The 15,073-nt window shown below is 41.8% G+C and overlaps 1 protein-coding gene across 3 annotated transcripts in view; it reads right to left on the minus strand.

The window, feature by feature from the left end:
• MEGF6 (multiple EGF like domains 6) overlaps positions 1-15,073 on the minus strand; it is a 1,002,006-nt gene that overhangs the window by 18,288 nt on the left and 968,645 nt on the right. For 2 of the 3 annotated variants that reach the window (XM_069239937.1, XM_069239940.1), the window contains 6 exons: positions 13,830-13,958; positions 11,233-11,358; positions 9,283-9,411; positions 6,970-7,098; positions 5,443-5,571; positions 3,819-3,947 (listed from right to left, as the gene is read on the minus strand). In XM_069239937.1, the coding sequence (XP_069096038.1) occupies positions 3,819-3,947; positions 5,443-5,571; positions 6,970-7,098; positions 9,283-9,411; positions 11,233-11,358; positions 13,830-13,958 (771 nt within the window). The remainder of the gene's footprint in view (positions 1-3,818; positions 3,948-5,442; positions 5,572-6,969; positions 7,099-9,282; positions 9,412-11,232; positions 11,359-13,829; positions 13,959-15,073) is intronic. The other variant, XM_069239938.1, reaches the window with a different exon arrangement.

Below are 15,073 nucleotides of genomic sequence, written 5' to 3' on the forward strand. Positions count from 1 at the left end.
GACACACTGCTCCCTGCTATGGACACTGCAGGTGATCTAGCACCAGCAGCCTCATAAACATGGGCTATGAGTACTGTGGGAGTGTGTAGGGGGTGTGCTATTATAATTCTATTGTCCCTCTACAATCAACACTATGATCTGGTTTGGGGCTGTCATTATACCCACAATAAATCCAGAGACAGAAGTCTGGTAGTACAAAACCAGGTTTTCCAACAAACAGTTGACTGACAATATGGTTTTGGCATCCTCTTTTTACTCTTTGAAGTGTATGGAAAGTGTTATATGTAACACCTCAGCAGACCTGTCAGGCAGGTTTGACATTCCAGCTGGTTTGACGTTGTAATGTGGAAAAGGGAGCTCATAACCCCATCCTACATATGCAGGATGGGGGTTCAGAGGGTTCAATTCTGTCCATTCAAGTCAGCCAATTGTTTGATCTTGGAAAGTATTTCACACCCTTTCACACCTATTCATATGATAATTACAGACAGGCAGGCAGAAGAAGGAAAACAAATGCTAATGGGCCTCCAAAGAATTTAGGCAGCTAAAATTGGACTTTATTAAAGTACCTTTTCCTTAATATTTCTCACAAATACAGCTTCACTATTGAACTGGATTTTTAAAAACTACTGAAATAGCTGTTTCAATATTTTTTGTTGCTCCCTACCCTAAGTTAGCATTATTGAATGTAATAGTGTAACCCAGTGTTTCTTATGCAACAGCCAGCCTCACGACAGTGAAAAATAACTTTTCAGTTTCTTTCTCTGTAAATACATGTTTAATATTAAATTCCTACATGCCCTACTTTTAAATACCATGCACCCTGCCCAATTGCTATTTAGGCCTCCATAGGAATGACGTAAATATTTAAAATATGGTTTTGACCTGTGTTGGACCTGCCCCATTCTGCAGGGCCATCCCCAGAATTTGTGCCTTTTCCCGCCACTTTTTGCTGAATTTGTTTCTGTTGGCTTCAGGATTCTGAACACTTTACCAATGCTAACTAGTTCTAAAGTGCGGCTGCTCTGTTCTCTAAACATGGTGACATTCGCTTAACCACAATTGCCTTATTTAATTCACTTGTATGACCCTAGTTAAGTGCACTACATGTGCCCACGGCCTGTGAATTAAATGCTACTAGTGGGCCTGCAGGACTGAATGTGCCACCCACTACAATAGCCCTTTAAATATGTCTCAGGCCTGTCTGTGCGGAGCCAGTGTGTGCAATTTAAAACTGCCACTTCCACTTGACAAGTGCCCACACTTGCCAGGCCCAAACCTTCCTTTTTATTACATATAAGTCAACCCTATGGTAGGCTTTGGTTAGTACCAAGGGAAGGGTGCAGTTTATTTAAAAAGTTGGGCATGTACTCATATGTTTGACATGTTCTGGTAGTGAAAAACTGCTAAATTAGTTTTTCACTACTGCAAGGCCTATCCCTCTCATAGGTGGACATAAGGGTTAGCTTGAAGCATACTTTAAGTGTAACTTCCAATGGGGAAAATATATACATTTGGAGTTTGGTGTCTGTGGACTCACAATTCACAATTAAAACTTATGGTGAAGTTGGATTTTTAATTGTAAGTCTGAAAATGCCACTTTTAGAGAGTGGCATTTTTTTTACTTTAACCATTCTGCACCTCTGCTTGTCTCTGAATACACGTCTGAGGTGGATGGTAGCTGGGCTTTGTGCATTCCCCTTAGACAGTCACACACAAAGGGGGTGGGGGTGACATTTGCATCCTGATCACCAATCACCAGACTGGTGGGGATTTCTGACCAGATGGGAGGGAGGAGGTGACACTTGGATAGAGCTGTGCCTCTTCTCATACAAAGGGCTGCATGCCCTCCTGTAGAGTGTCTGGAGCCAGGGAAGGAAGGGCAGGGGCGTTGTGCTCTTCAAAGGTCTGTGTTCAAAGTCTCCCCAACTTCAAAGGCTCAAATGGGTATATGTAATGGGGCCCAAACCCCGCCAAATCAGAACTTTGCTGGAATCAAGGACGTTCAAAGTTCAAAGCTTTTTTTATTTACGCTTACGGACATTCTGTCAGGAAGAAGACTGCTGTGCTGCAGGAGGGACTGACACTTTGCTAACTGCTCTGCTGTGTTGGCCTGGCTCCTGCTGATTGCTGTGCAGTAGCAGGGACTGCCACTTTGCTACTTGTATTGCTGGGTTGGCCTGCTGCCTGTTGCTTCTAGTCTGGGAGTGAGAAGGACTGGACCTGCAGTATACATATTTAATCCCAGTTTCTCCAAGGGCTTACACCCTGTTGTCCTGCAATCTCAGGGACATTGAAGATTGCCTGCAACTCTCTTGGTGCTGCTGGACTCTGCCATCTGTGAGTCCTACCCTTGCTTGAAGTGCCCCCCTCCAGTCCAGAGCCCCAGAAGTGGGTTCTACAGAACCAACGCATTGCCCTTTCATGCCGACATAGAGGCTATTCAACGCCTGCTGATCCACAGCCTGCATGGCCCAACAACAACACTGCGCAGCTTGATGACAACAGATTGCATCCAACTCAACTGAGTTCGATGCTGATGTGTGACACAACAGCGAGGCCCGACAACGATGCAGTGACCCGACTGCATGGAAAAGATCGAGGCATCAACTTCGTATTTGCTCCTCGACATCGACATTTCCTCCATCCATGGTACTGTATTAATGGACTCTGTGTGGGTTCTGTAGCGGGCCTACCCTCCATCACAGTTGGCCTGAACTTTGGATTTCCACCAGTCCCTCGCGACCTCAAGTAGTCTTTTGACTGCTAGTGATATCTAAGCATTATTTTAGTTTGATCTTTAAAAATTCATATCTCGACTTCCACTTATTAGATTTTGTCGTTTTAGTCTTGTTTTACTCAGATAAATATTCCCTAATTTTCTAAACCTGCATGGAGACTTCTGTGTGGTGTTTTCATTGTGTTACTGTGTGTGTGTATGTTGCACAAATACTTTACACATTGGAGTCTTTTGTGGTGTCCTTCACTGTGTTACTGTTTTTAAGTGCTGCACAAGTACTTTACACATTGCCTCTTAAGTTAAGACTGAGTGCTCTGTGTCAAGCTACCAGAAGGTGAGCATCTGTTTTAGGTTGTGTATCTGACTTACTCTGACTAGGCTTGTGGTCCCTACTTGGGCAGGGTGAATACCTCTGCCAACTAGAGACCTAGTTTCTAACAAACTGTCAAAAGGGTTTATTTTGACAAGTCACATAGCAGCTTTTACACTACTACAGTCAGACTACACTAGTATGCCTGAAGCCATGTTTACACTTCCACTGTAGAGAATGGCACAGAAGGTGCTGCAGTCCACCAGTGACATTTAACTTACAGGTCCTGGATACATTTTGTACCATATAGAGACATACATGTAACTAAAATATGCCAATTTGACTATACTTAAAGGGGAGCATAGGCACTTTCCACTGGTAGAAGGGGTAACGTGCATGGAGTTCTCAAAACAGTAAAAATATAGAATTCATCAGTGGTGAAAAATCCAGGGTGGCCATGCAGAAAAGGCAAAGTTCCTATATTTGTTAATTTAGAACCTAGAATTTGGAATAAAAAAAAAAAGGTCATCATTTGAACTCTGTGCAATATAATGTAGGCTATTCTTCCAGATGGTTCACATTAGAACACCATACTGAATTCACCTTTTTTGAAACCGAATCTACCATTTTAACATGCAACCGTAGCACCATGACTTATTTATTGTATATGAACACTTGTCTTTTGTAAGGAAGCATGCAAACCTATTTTTTCCACCATCAGACCTACATTTACACTTTTTAGTGCATGGATCTATTCATGTAGCTTACCAATGTCGCATTTAAGTCCAGTTTTTCCAGGAGGACACAAACATAAACCTGTGATTGGATCGCATGGGGCATCTCCTTCACAATCACATGCCTTCTTACACTTCTCCCCAAAGGTCCCATTTTCGCACCCTGATAAAATAAAAACATATCAGGGCAAATTTTAAGTACACTACTTCCAGAGACGGGCTGGTTTATTATATAGCGACTCCAGAAATGGAAGACATTAAGAGACAGAATGAACATCATTCTAGAAATAAAATAAACTACCTCAGAAAAGCTAGAAGTGGATCAGACTCAAACATGTGGGTCTTCATCACTAACATGCAGTAGAAGGAGCCTACACAATGCCCAATTTACATTATTAGTGGTCAACAACACACCCGGGCGCTGCAATGCCAAGAGAGCACAGACACTTTTTACGATGCAACACAAAATACTTAGCACATCAGAATACTCAAAATCATTTTTCCCTAGTCCTCTTCTAGGTAAGTAACAGTGCCAGACATTGAAACTCCCAGAAAAAAATGAAATAACGCTTTTCCATAAAGCTATTACTTTGCATGTAATAAATGCATTTACACATTTGAACTCTTCTTCACCAACTTCTCTAATGGTCCAGTTCCCAGACTTCTCTGATAATACAAATCACACTTGCATGGGTACAAAAGTATCATCTGCAATCACAAATTAAAGATTCTAGTTCAGAGAATCAGGATCTATGGATTTTTCAGGTTCCAGATTGCAGTTACTACTCCTCAAAATCTGTTGGTTGACCCAATTTTCTACATTTTATAATGTGTGATGGGATAGAAAATATGCTATTCCATAGGGAGTATTGTGTAGGGTGCTTTGCAAGTGTGTTGAATACCCACTCTGTTTTTTCACATGAAACTAGGAAAAAAAAGTGCAACTCAATATGTCCCATACCCTATGTGCGCATATTTTCAGTTCAGTGAATAATCTTAAATTGACGGATCAGTGTTGAGAGGCAAACTCCGGAAAAAGGAAAAAAGTCTTAGGGCTTGATTTAAAGTTTGGTGGATGAGTTATTCCATCACAAGCACATATTCTTTAGGACTTGTAATATGGTGGATGGGAAATCTGCCACATGTGTTACAGAGAAACCTGTGTGCCAAACTCTAAATTAGGTCCTATGTCTCCATTAGTGTATGAACATTATCTTTGAGGATCACAAATAATGAGTATGTCTATGCCAACCAAACACATACCCCTACAGGAGTGATGCTTTACTTATTTAGTATGGATTGGGTACCAGACGAAAAGGATGAGACTTCCTCGGACAGAAAGCTAAACATTAAGACAATTGGTTACCTTCTTGTTTAATCGATAATTGCAACTATTGTTCGATCAGCCCACACATCAAGTCATCCATACATGTGCTTATTTTTAGTTTGCTATCAGTTGGTTTAGGTGAACATGGCCATTCTTCTAATATATCATGAGAACATAAATCCATCACTTCATTGATCAACTCCCTTTCCTTTCATCATGTCTATTATATATACATGTATTACTGATTTTAAAATCCATCCGTCTCTATTCACATATATCAACTGCTGCTCCATTTCAGTCCATCAATAGGAATAAGCTTTATAACTTTTACCTTTTTCACAGTATTCCCCATAGAATCCAGAGGGACACAGGCACCGACCGGTGACATGGTCACATTTTGCTCCGTTTTCACAGTCACACTGCTCTTCACAGTTAAATCCATGGAAACCCAAAGGACAGGCTGGAAAATATATACAAAAGTATAGATATTGGGTGTTGTGGAAAATAGACTTGGGATTCAAAATAATGGAAATTATAACTATTATTTTTTACAATAATACAACATGATCTAATTAGAAATGCCTGGCACACATCGTGATACATTGCTTCTTGAACGGATATTTATGTAATGAAGAAAGCAAGACGATAGGAGTAAATCTTTAGCAGATTCATTGAAAAAAGACTCTTTTTTAAATAAAAACCGTCACTTTCATACGTCAGGCCCATTCTCTGGCTCTGTAGCGTAAGTGTAGACAAGAAAACCCATGTATGGAATTTCATAGTCAGGGTACACCACATGAAGTCCAATCCTGGCACCGTTCATCAACCATCAAACCCCATTGACCCTTGACAGAAATACCTTCCGATGGTAGTCATGCTAAGTCTAACTGATGGGAAGCAGATAAAGATCAACATGGGAGAAGATGTTTAGCACTTCATGCAGTAGCATTTTGGAGGGCTATGTAAGACAAAAGCTGTGTGCCCCCCCTCTCCTCTTGTTTCATGAACAGCCTTGGGGGTGGGCTCACCAGGGACTTTAATAGCTCAAGGACGGGGGGCCTCTAAGACCCCCTCACATTAATGAGTATAGCACCAGGGGTGGGTCCCTCAAAGCATAAACTTAATAAATGCAGGCCAGGTGCCATTTTGTTTATTTGTTTTGTTGTTGTCTTGCAAAAGTCCCATGGGATCTCAGCATTTTTTGCCAAATTTTTTTGGTTTTGGCCTCAGGGGAGGGGCTTTGCAGGTTGCCCCCTTGGGGTCTGGAGATCCCAGTATCCCTACCCTGCCCCCTTATACTATTTTTATGTTTTTACTTCGAGATAGGGGCTAAGTCCCAGAGACCTGTAATGGTTCCCATCAACATTTTTCTCACACTACTGGCAGCCAATCAGAGAGTCTGACTCCTGCAGGAGCAAGATGGCTCACGTAAAATAAAGCTCCCTGGGCCACTCAGAATACTCCATTTTTAAACTTTCGCTCCTTCAAGAGTATCTCGAGACTCTTAAGGACCCAAGCATCCAGATAATCAATCATTTTTTACCCTTAATCTCTCAAAACATTCTGAACAGATTTACACCAAATCATAAAGGCACAAACTGCAGACCATGATCTGTTTTGGGACCTCCTTTTGTCTCGGCCCCCGCTTAATGGATCACCTCAAAACTTTCCATGCATGAACTAGTCAAATAGTAGCACCTTTTTGGAAAGTTTCATGGAGGGTCATCACCTTTTGTAAAGTTATTAACAACTCCAAAAACACTTTTTCTATTGAACAGCTGATAAATATTCCTTAGTGAACCTTCATTTCTATGCTGCCCTTCTAACTTTTTGTTAACCAGAGCCAGTGAAAACTTACCATGTTGGCAAGAAGGTCCATAAAACCCTTGTGTGCAGTTGCAGGCCCCAGTCACTCGGTTGCAACTTGCATTATTGTTGCAGGTGCAGTCCTGCTTGCAGTCTGGACCATACTTTCCAGGGGGACATTCTGTGAGAAAAGCAAACTATTTACTCAAAGGAAAAAGAGCAATATGATGTATTTTATTTTATTTGTGGGCAGCAGGTTACATTGAATGGTATCCTTCTGCCCATAAGGATTACAGGTAATGGCATGATCCTGTCCATGTAGGTTACAGAGAAGGGTGGGCCCCTGCACATGCACATTAGTGGGAACAGGTGGGATATATATAAAAACAACACAAGAGGAAAAAGACAACATAAATAAGTAGTGCAGCTATTACAAAATCATTGAAGCAAAAGGATGGAAGCTGTAGTGCATTGTACGGTGGCATTCAATGAAAGACATTTTCAAGGGAAAATGGATGTGGCATCAACAAGGTGGTGGGGAACTAAAGCAGCAATGATATAAGTTGATAGACCAGTTTGTGGGATGGCAGTGTTTGGGAGGTGGATGAAAAAGAGGAACAATTCAGCTTTTTTGTGACATTAAGGACAGAAAGCACTAGTTGTTGGGGATCTCATTCTATAGTGAGAGTAGAAAGGAGCAGAAGGTGTATATTTATACCTTCTCTTTTGCTAATTTCTATTATCATTTCTAGTGGTTTAGTGTGGTGTAGATATAGCCAGTTAGAGGTTTTCATCTAGGTACTGGGTTTGTTTGGTGTGTACTGTTTTTTATTTTTTTTATTATGCAAATAGATCTTAGTTTTATGTGACATGAAATGGGTAGTGTGTAGAGATTTCTGAGAGATTGGATACTGTGGCAATATAGGTTGGCCCGATTTTAAATGGATGATGGCTTTTAATGGTGTATGGGTACAGGAGTCCTGTGAACAAGGGGTGTCTCCATCAATGTGTGAGAAACAGGGCGTGCACATTTCACATTTCAATGAACGGTAAGTGCTTTTATCTTGCAGAAGAGACTGATCTGCTACCATGATAGGTCAATTCCATCAGGTGATCCTTGAAAGGGAATTTCAATTTCGAAGCCTATGAATTTGGGACTTGGGTGAGGTGTGTGTAAATACATGCTATTCCTAATCTATGGTTGCAGCTGGGCTCAGCTGATAAGTACAAACTCATTTTTTTGTTGGAAACTAAATATATGTCTCTGTCTTCCAAGATCATATTGTGGCAAAGCTGTGTTTTGACTGTTCCCTATCTGATGAGGACTGTTCTTTGAGGCAGAGCTGCATATCACCCACGTATTGATGGACAGTATTTTCTTTTGTAGGTGTAAAAAACATAAAAAATAACCTTGTGTCCCAAATGACTTATGACATTGTGTTTTGTCCTGCACAGGTTTAATAAATTCCTGCCTTGTGTACATTTGTTTCTTTTCCTGGCATTTGGTGAAAAATACTCATTAATAACCAGCTACACCTTTTGGAGTAACTCCAGTTAGAATTAAACCATCATAGGCATGCCTACCGAATAAAGGTAATTGTTTAACACCAAACGTTCCCCTCCATGCTCTGGTAAAGTGGACTCAAACACATCTACATGAATAGGCTTTATTGTGAGAGGCTGCAAGGAAAACTGATTGAACCTATAAGGATTCTGGAAACAATGACGGAAATCAAAAAAGACTAGAGATGTGACTGGTTAGGCAACCATCTCCACCATCTGGATTTTTGTGATTACCTATGTATATAACCACACTGATTTGAATTTTGGAGTGCTGTAGAGGACCTTATATATGTGTATGTTTGTATATTTGGTTGTTTGTCTGTCTGTATATTTGTTAGTGTGAATTATTTTTTGGCTTTCTCCTTTTCGTTGGATAAATAGAACGATATCATGATTTAAGTAATTAAAATATGACCCCAATGATTGATTCATAGTTTCATTGGATGATAATTACTGTATGATTTTTTCCTACTATTTGACCATTCTTGTTTATACATTAGGCAAAAGGGTGTATGCAGACTCAAGGCTAAATCCTCATGACTAAGATAGTTATTCTCGACTTCATGCAAATTTGATGGATCGCGACTTATGTTAATGTGCCAACAACTTGTGAACTGATAATCTCTATCTTCTTTTAGATTGCCTATGACCACAGAGAAACTGTGCCACACACTGCAATGTGGGAGACGTATTTCGGTCTTAAGGCAGACAAGTAAACCAGACATTGGTTAGCAAGCCATGGCCTCTAAACCAAAACGACAAAAGTATCTCATGGTTTAAAAGTGCAGAACAATTAGATTACCAAGGTTACAGTCTCGTCCCGTCCATCCCAAGCCACAGGAGCATGATCCATCCACTGGATTGCAGGCACCTCCATTTCTGCAGGAACACCTCTGCTGACAGTCAGTGCCATACTGGTTGCTTGAGCACACTAAAAGAAGTTAGGGGGGTAACGATGAACATGTTAATATAAAAAGGCTTAGCTCATGGCACACTGAAGACAATCAGACTTTGATTGGTTAGAAAGTGTCATGAGAAAGACTTAAGTTGATATGGGCCACGCTCCAGTTTCTACTGGAAAAATACGCTCTGAAGTGATATGCAGTTTCTAGGGAAGAGCAGGAGTTAAACTAAACTCAAAATGCTGCTCCCGTGATCTGGTGACATGAGGTTCACCTAGATGCACCTGATGAAATGGAAAGAAAGTAAGCAAGAAAATCTATCTAGGGAGATTAAGAGGGCAGACAGGAGAAGGCAGATGAAAAATAAAATATCAAAGATGATGGAAAGGAAAATAAATCATCACAAATTCAGCATCTGGAAGACGTTGTTGCAAAAATATGATAACTAGAGGTGGGCGAAATATTCTGTTCCGCCAGCGGAATTAGTGAATTTTGGTCACTTCGATTTCCTCTTTAACACAGAGTTCTGTCTAAATTCTGCCAATCGCCGCATGGTGTAATTTTTCTACCACAAGGCTCCAAAATATAAGATTTTCTAACACAGGTGGTCGCCAGTGTTTGTGTGCAGCCATGGTTAGAGGGTTGTCGTTTGCACAGATATGCTGCCACTTAAGTAGATTTTGCAGCAGTAAAATCAACTTGAATGGCCACAAGCTCTTGTGCAATACATGCTGTCATTTGCATTGATTTTTAACACTGCTTGCACTACCAGCATTAAATTGCAGTGAGAGCAGCGTGATCTGCATATTTTCCACCAGTTGGTGGAATTCTGTGGTCTCTTGCAAAGTTTTTCTGCAACTCCACGGAATTCCGCAGATTGAAACTCTGCAAGTTCTACCCTCCTCTAAGGATAACTAATATGATCTACAACAAGACTTTCAAGACAAGAAAAGACATAGGCCAATGTGTGGATGAGTGAGCACTAGAATATCACAGGGATGAGGCGGTGATCAGGTTCTGGTGGAAGTGGACATTAATTCCTGATACTCTATGCACTTGCACTTACAGCTACTGATTGAAAGTCTGCTTTTCATATTGCAATGAAACAAAACAATCACAACATGTAATTTGAAACACAGCAATCATGGCAGGAACTGAAGTGAGGTGACAGTCACCTCTTGCAGCTATTGCAATCGACAGCAGCAGATGGTTGGCAAACCTGCTAGGAAGAAACAGGAGAGCGCTCCTTGCCAACAGGAATTTTGTCTGGTGGGCCAATGAAAGTCATGGACTGTCCCAAAGATAGGACTTTCTAAATGGAACATGGCCACTCACCTCCCAAGTGGCAATAATCTATTCTCACCCTCATTCTGTGAGAAAACATGCTTCCAGACTCAAGATATTTAGACAGGAGTCAGTCAATCAGGGAAAAAGAAGGGATCGTCTTATCTTGCAACTCATTCTAGAGCAGCACAATTCTTTGATCTCCTTCAGCAGAGTTCTTAGTTAAAAAACACAACTCATAGCTTTGAATTTGCCCAAGGCAGGTTCATGTTTTCCTCCTTATGAGGAACACAAAAGGACTAGAGTCAGTAAATGATCCTCTGTCATTTCCCTGTGCTATTTGCCAACTCCTTCCTCTCCTGTAGTGATAGTGCTTTGAAGTGGCTGTACAACACCGTTCACTGCTACCTTTTCTCTCTCCCTTTCCTTTCTGGATCCTACTTTTAGCCCCTTCCCAGTGAAGGCATCTCTCCAGGGGTAACTTTTGATAGAACTCTTCACGAAGCGCATGGCACATGTGTTGACTTTGTCAATGTATGTTTTCTATAGCTGTGAACAATGCATACCGTGTTCACAATTTAGTCCAGTTCTTCCAGCCGAGCAGATGCAGTCACCAGTCACTGGGTTGCATGGGGCTGCATTGCAGGAACAGACAAGGGCACAGTCTTTACCATAGCGACCGGCAGGGCATGCTGTGGGGAAGAGAGGAGAATGAGAGAAGCAGCAGAAATCATTGCAAAATTATGATTAGTGTTGGTATGGAGGACCAAGAGAAATATAGGAAAATACCACTTGCAATTTCAATTCCACAGGAACACAAACATATAAATAGCATATGCATTTAGTGAGGGCCTTTATTTTCTAATCAAAATGTATTATGTGTGCATTTTTAAACGAGCTCTCATTTGAACACATGGGAGTTCCCCTGAAACATGAGACAATAAACTAAGTGGTATATTTAAAAGCCTCTAGCGCCACCTTAGTGCCATCACAAAGTCATTTGTTTGACGCTAAGGCAGCGCTACAGTGGCTTTTTCAATGCACCATATTTACAAAGTTGTGCAATGCATGCATTGCGCCACTTTGTAAACCCTTGCATCACATTATGCCTGCGCCAGTAATAATAAATACAAGGCCAGCAATAATGGTGCAGTGAAATTTAACAAATTTCACTGTGTCATTATTGGCATCACTTTTAACATCTGCACAGAGCAGGCATTAAAATGATGCTCCTATAGAATCCTATGGGTCTCCTTGCACTTTGCTACACTAGCGTCAACATTTCTTGACGCTAGTGTAGCAAAGCACCACAATAGTGTCAAATATTTTGACAGTATTGTGCCAGCCACCGCCATGGGTCGCCGTGTTCTAAATATGACGCAACCATGGTGCTGTTAGGTGCCGGAAGGAAGGGACGCAGTATTATAAATAAGGCACTACCATGGTGCTGTTAGGAGCCGGAAGGAAGGGACGCAGTATTATAAATAAGGCACTACCATGGTGCTGTTAGGTGCTGGAAGGAGGTAATGCAGAAAAAGTGGCGCATCAGCTCTGATGTGCCATGATTTATTAAATATCGACCTAATTGCGGTGTATGACCCTTGGGTCACCATGGTCTTCTGCAGTGTCAACTGCGTTAACGTGAATGCGGTCATTATTGAGCATGCTAACATGAAAAAAAAAAATTAAAACATGATTTCATCTTTTTTGTGGCTTCTTAGTATTTAGCAATCTAATTACAGTCACTGTTTCTTGTTCACCACTGAATTTCAGAATTTGCCACTGGCATTTCCTATTCACAGGCCATGGTTCTTATGTTTATTATTAAGTGGTCGAAAACACACTGGGCCAGATGTATGACCAAATGTTTTGCGACTCGCAATTTACAATTCAAGTCGCAAAACCAAATGTACAACAGTGTCAACCACACAGTTTGTGATTCCCAATGGGGTCTTAAATGACCTACTGCAATTTGCGACCCCATTGAGAACTCACAGGGTGGTGACCTGTAGGCAACAGCAGACCATCATGTCGGTAACTGCTTTTTTAATGAAGACGTTTTTTTTTAAATGCAGCCCCTTTTCCTTAAAGGAAAACCGGGTGGATTTCAAACAAAAAAATGAAAAGTGTTCTTTTCACTTTCTCACAGTAGGCAGTGGCCCGTGGGACCACTACCCACTCTGAAAAAATATTTTTGCTTTCATTCACAAAGGGTAAGGGGTGCCCGGGGGACCCCTTCCTTCTTGCGAATGGGTTAGCACCAATTTGAAATTGGTGGTAACTGCGTTTGTTTTGCAATCACAACTGTGGTCACAAAACAATTATACATGCCACTGCGACTCTCAATTAGGAAGGAATGCCCTTGGAGTCGCATTGAAAAAGGTCATTTTGCGGCCGCAAAAAGGGAAATTCGCCTTTTGCCACAGCAAAACTGCATCCTACGTCAGATCCACTGTCTCTAGAACGTCAGGTTAAAGTTCTCAGCATTAGGGCAAAGGCATCCAACACATTCCAATTGCTGATCATCCTTTTTTATCCCTCCACCATCTTGCCTCGTTGCATCTCAACACTGACAACACTAATCGAAATTGAAATGTTTCCCATTGATCACGGCTCTACCATATAAGCCAAGCACCTTATCACAATAAACAGCTGAGTACTAACTTATTTGTCAGAATACAACTGTTACCTTTCCTGTAGAATAGAATTCATATATTACCTGACCTCAGAGTAGATAAACAATTATGACTAAGGTGGAAGTCATTTTGAGGTGTAGAGGCTGAGACATGCTAGAGGGAAGAGATGGCGTGTTATGTGAGGAACGTTGGCACTGGATGCAGGTTCGAGGTCTTGGGCTCGTGGCCGAATGAGCCTTCCGAGTCCCTCATGCTCCGAAAACCCACGTAATCTGTAGCATAGAACTGTAGGTAAGTCTGCGCCTTCGCTCTGCCATCCTCAAGTGCAGCGTCCAACCAAATGTACTGCTTCAAAGTCCCTCCAGTCTAGGGTGATCACTCGTGGGATACATGTGGGTCTTGATACTCATGAGGAAAGTGTTTCTTTTTATTTCCGTGTCATTTTAAAGACCGTGACTGCATGACTGGTGGGTTGCAGTTTAGGTAAGAGCAAACGACAGCGCATTTCGTGGAAGAACACCACTCACCCACACTGCAGTCCGCCCCGAGGTAGCCTTCCGGACACTGGCATGCTCCTGTGTCGGTCTCACACTGCCCGCCGTTCTTGCAGGTGCATCTGCGATCACAGTTGGGGCCATAATGCCCGGCCGTGCATCCTGTGAGTGTGAACACAATAAAGATCAGGAAAGATGTTGGCGCTCCATGGAAATCTCCACTTCTTACATCCATGTTTACATATTTTTCACAACTCGTTGTTTGGCAGACGTTATGCACATCGTATTTAGAAAAACAGGCAGAACTACACCCCTGTGGCATCCGGCAGAATTTGTGTCTCAATCTGCCATCGGTAAGGGTTTTGCAGCTGTTGTCTCACTCTCGAAGCGGTCGCGAGGTAACCATTTCAGATGCAGTCTGATTCGGTTTGCACCGCGCGAGGTGTGTCTATGCTACGTGAATATTGAAAACACAGAAAACATGACACGCAGAAGACTGATAGGGAACTCATGGATCACCGAAATAGATTTAGATATGTTCTGTTATGATATTGTCATCAATATCAAACCATTCACCAAAAGGCAGATAGTTCAGGAGGGATGCTCAAATTAGTGCATAATTGTACCCAATGTACACGGATCACTAAATAACTCATTATTAGGCACCTTAGGCTTGCTAACATTTTTTCCCCATAATTTTCTAAAGGTAAAATCAGTTCCATTCGGGCGCGTTTCAAACCCACTCAATAACAGGATTCATGTCTAAAATTGAGTATTTGCTCACAAAGTGAATCGCCTGCACGCTGTGCTTAATTTGAACCGCTGGTTGCCGGTGGGAGCCCTGTCACTTATTTTTGGGGACCGGCACTTATTTCTCCACATCGGACTATTCCCCGACGCCAAGAGAAGGAAAAACAAACAGAACGAACAGACGGAGGAAAAGAAACACGGAAGATCCGTCACCGAGAGGAAATCGGACACCTGTAAGAGTGAGATAACGGGCAGGGAGTGCCTGGCAGTGAACTGAAGAAGCCTGAGGTGGATTCGGGACTGCATACCCTTGCTGTTCGCTCTCTAATATTGTATAGCGCCAGCCGCGGGTGCCTGAGCGGCGCTTTGGGTACCGGCACTTATAATTCTACAAATAAAGCATTGCCTGCACGGTGCACAATTTGGCCATCTTTAGCCATAACATGAAACTCCTATCTGATCTCAATATCGTGTTCCAACCCATTATAAATTTAGGAGGGAATTCTGTATCCCAAGGAAACGCTCCT

Source organism: Pleurodeles waltl, chromosome 6, assembly GCF_031143425.1.
Source record: "Pleurodeles waltl isolate 20211129_DDA chromosome 6, aPleWal1.hap1.20221129, whole genome shotgun sequence".
NCBI classification, from domain to species: Eukaryota; Metazoa; Chordata; class Amphibia; order Caudata; family Salamandridae; genus Pleurodeles; species Pleurodeles waltl.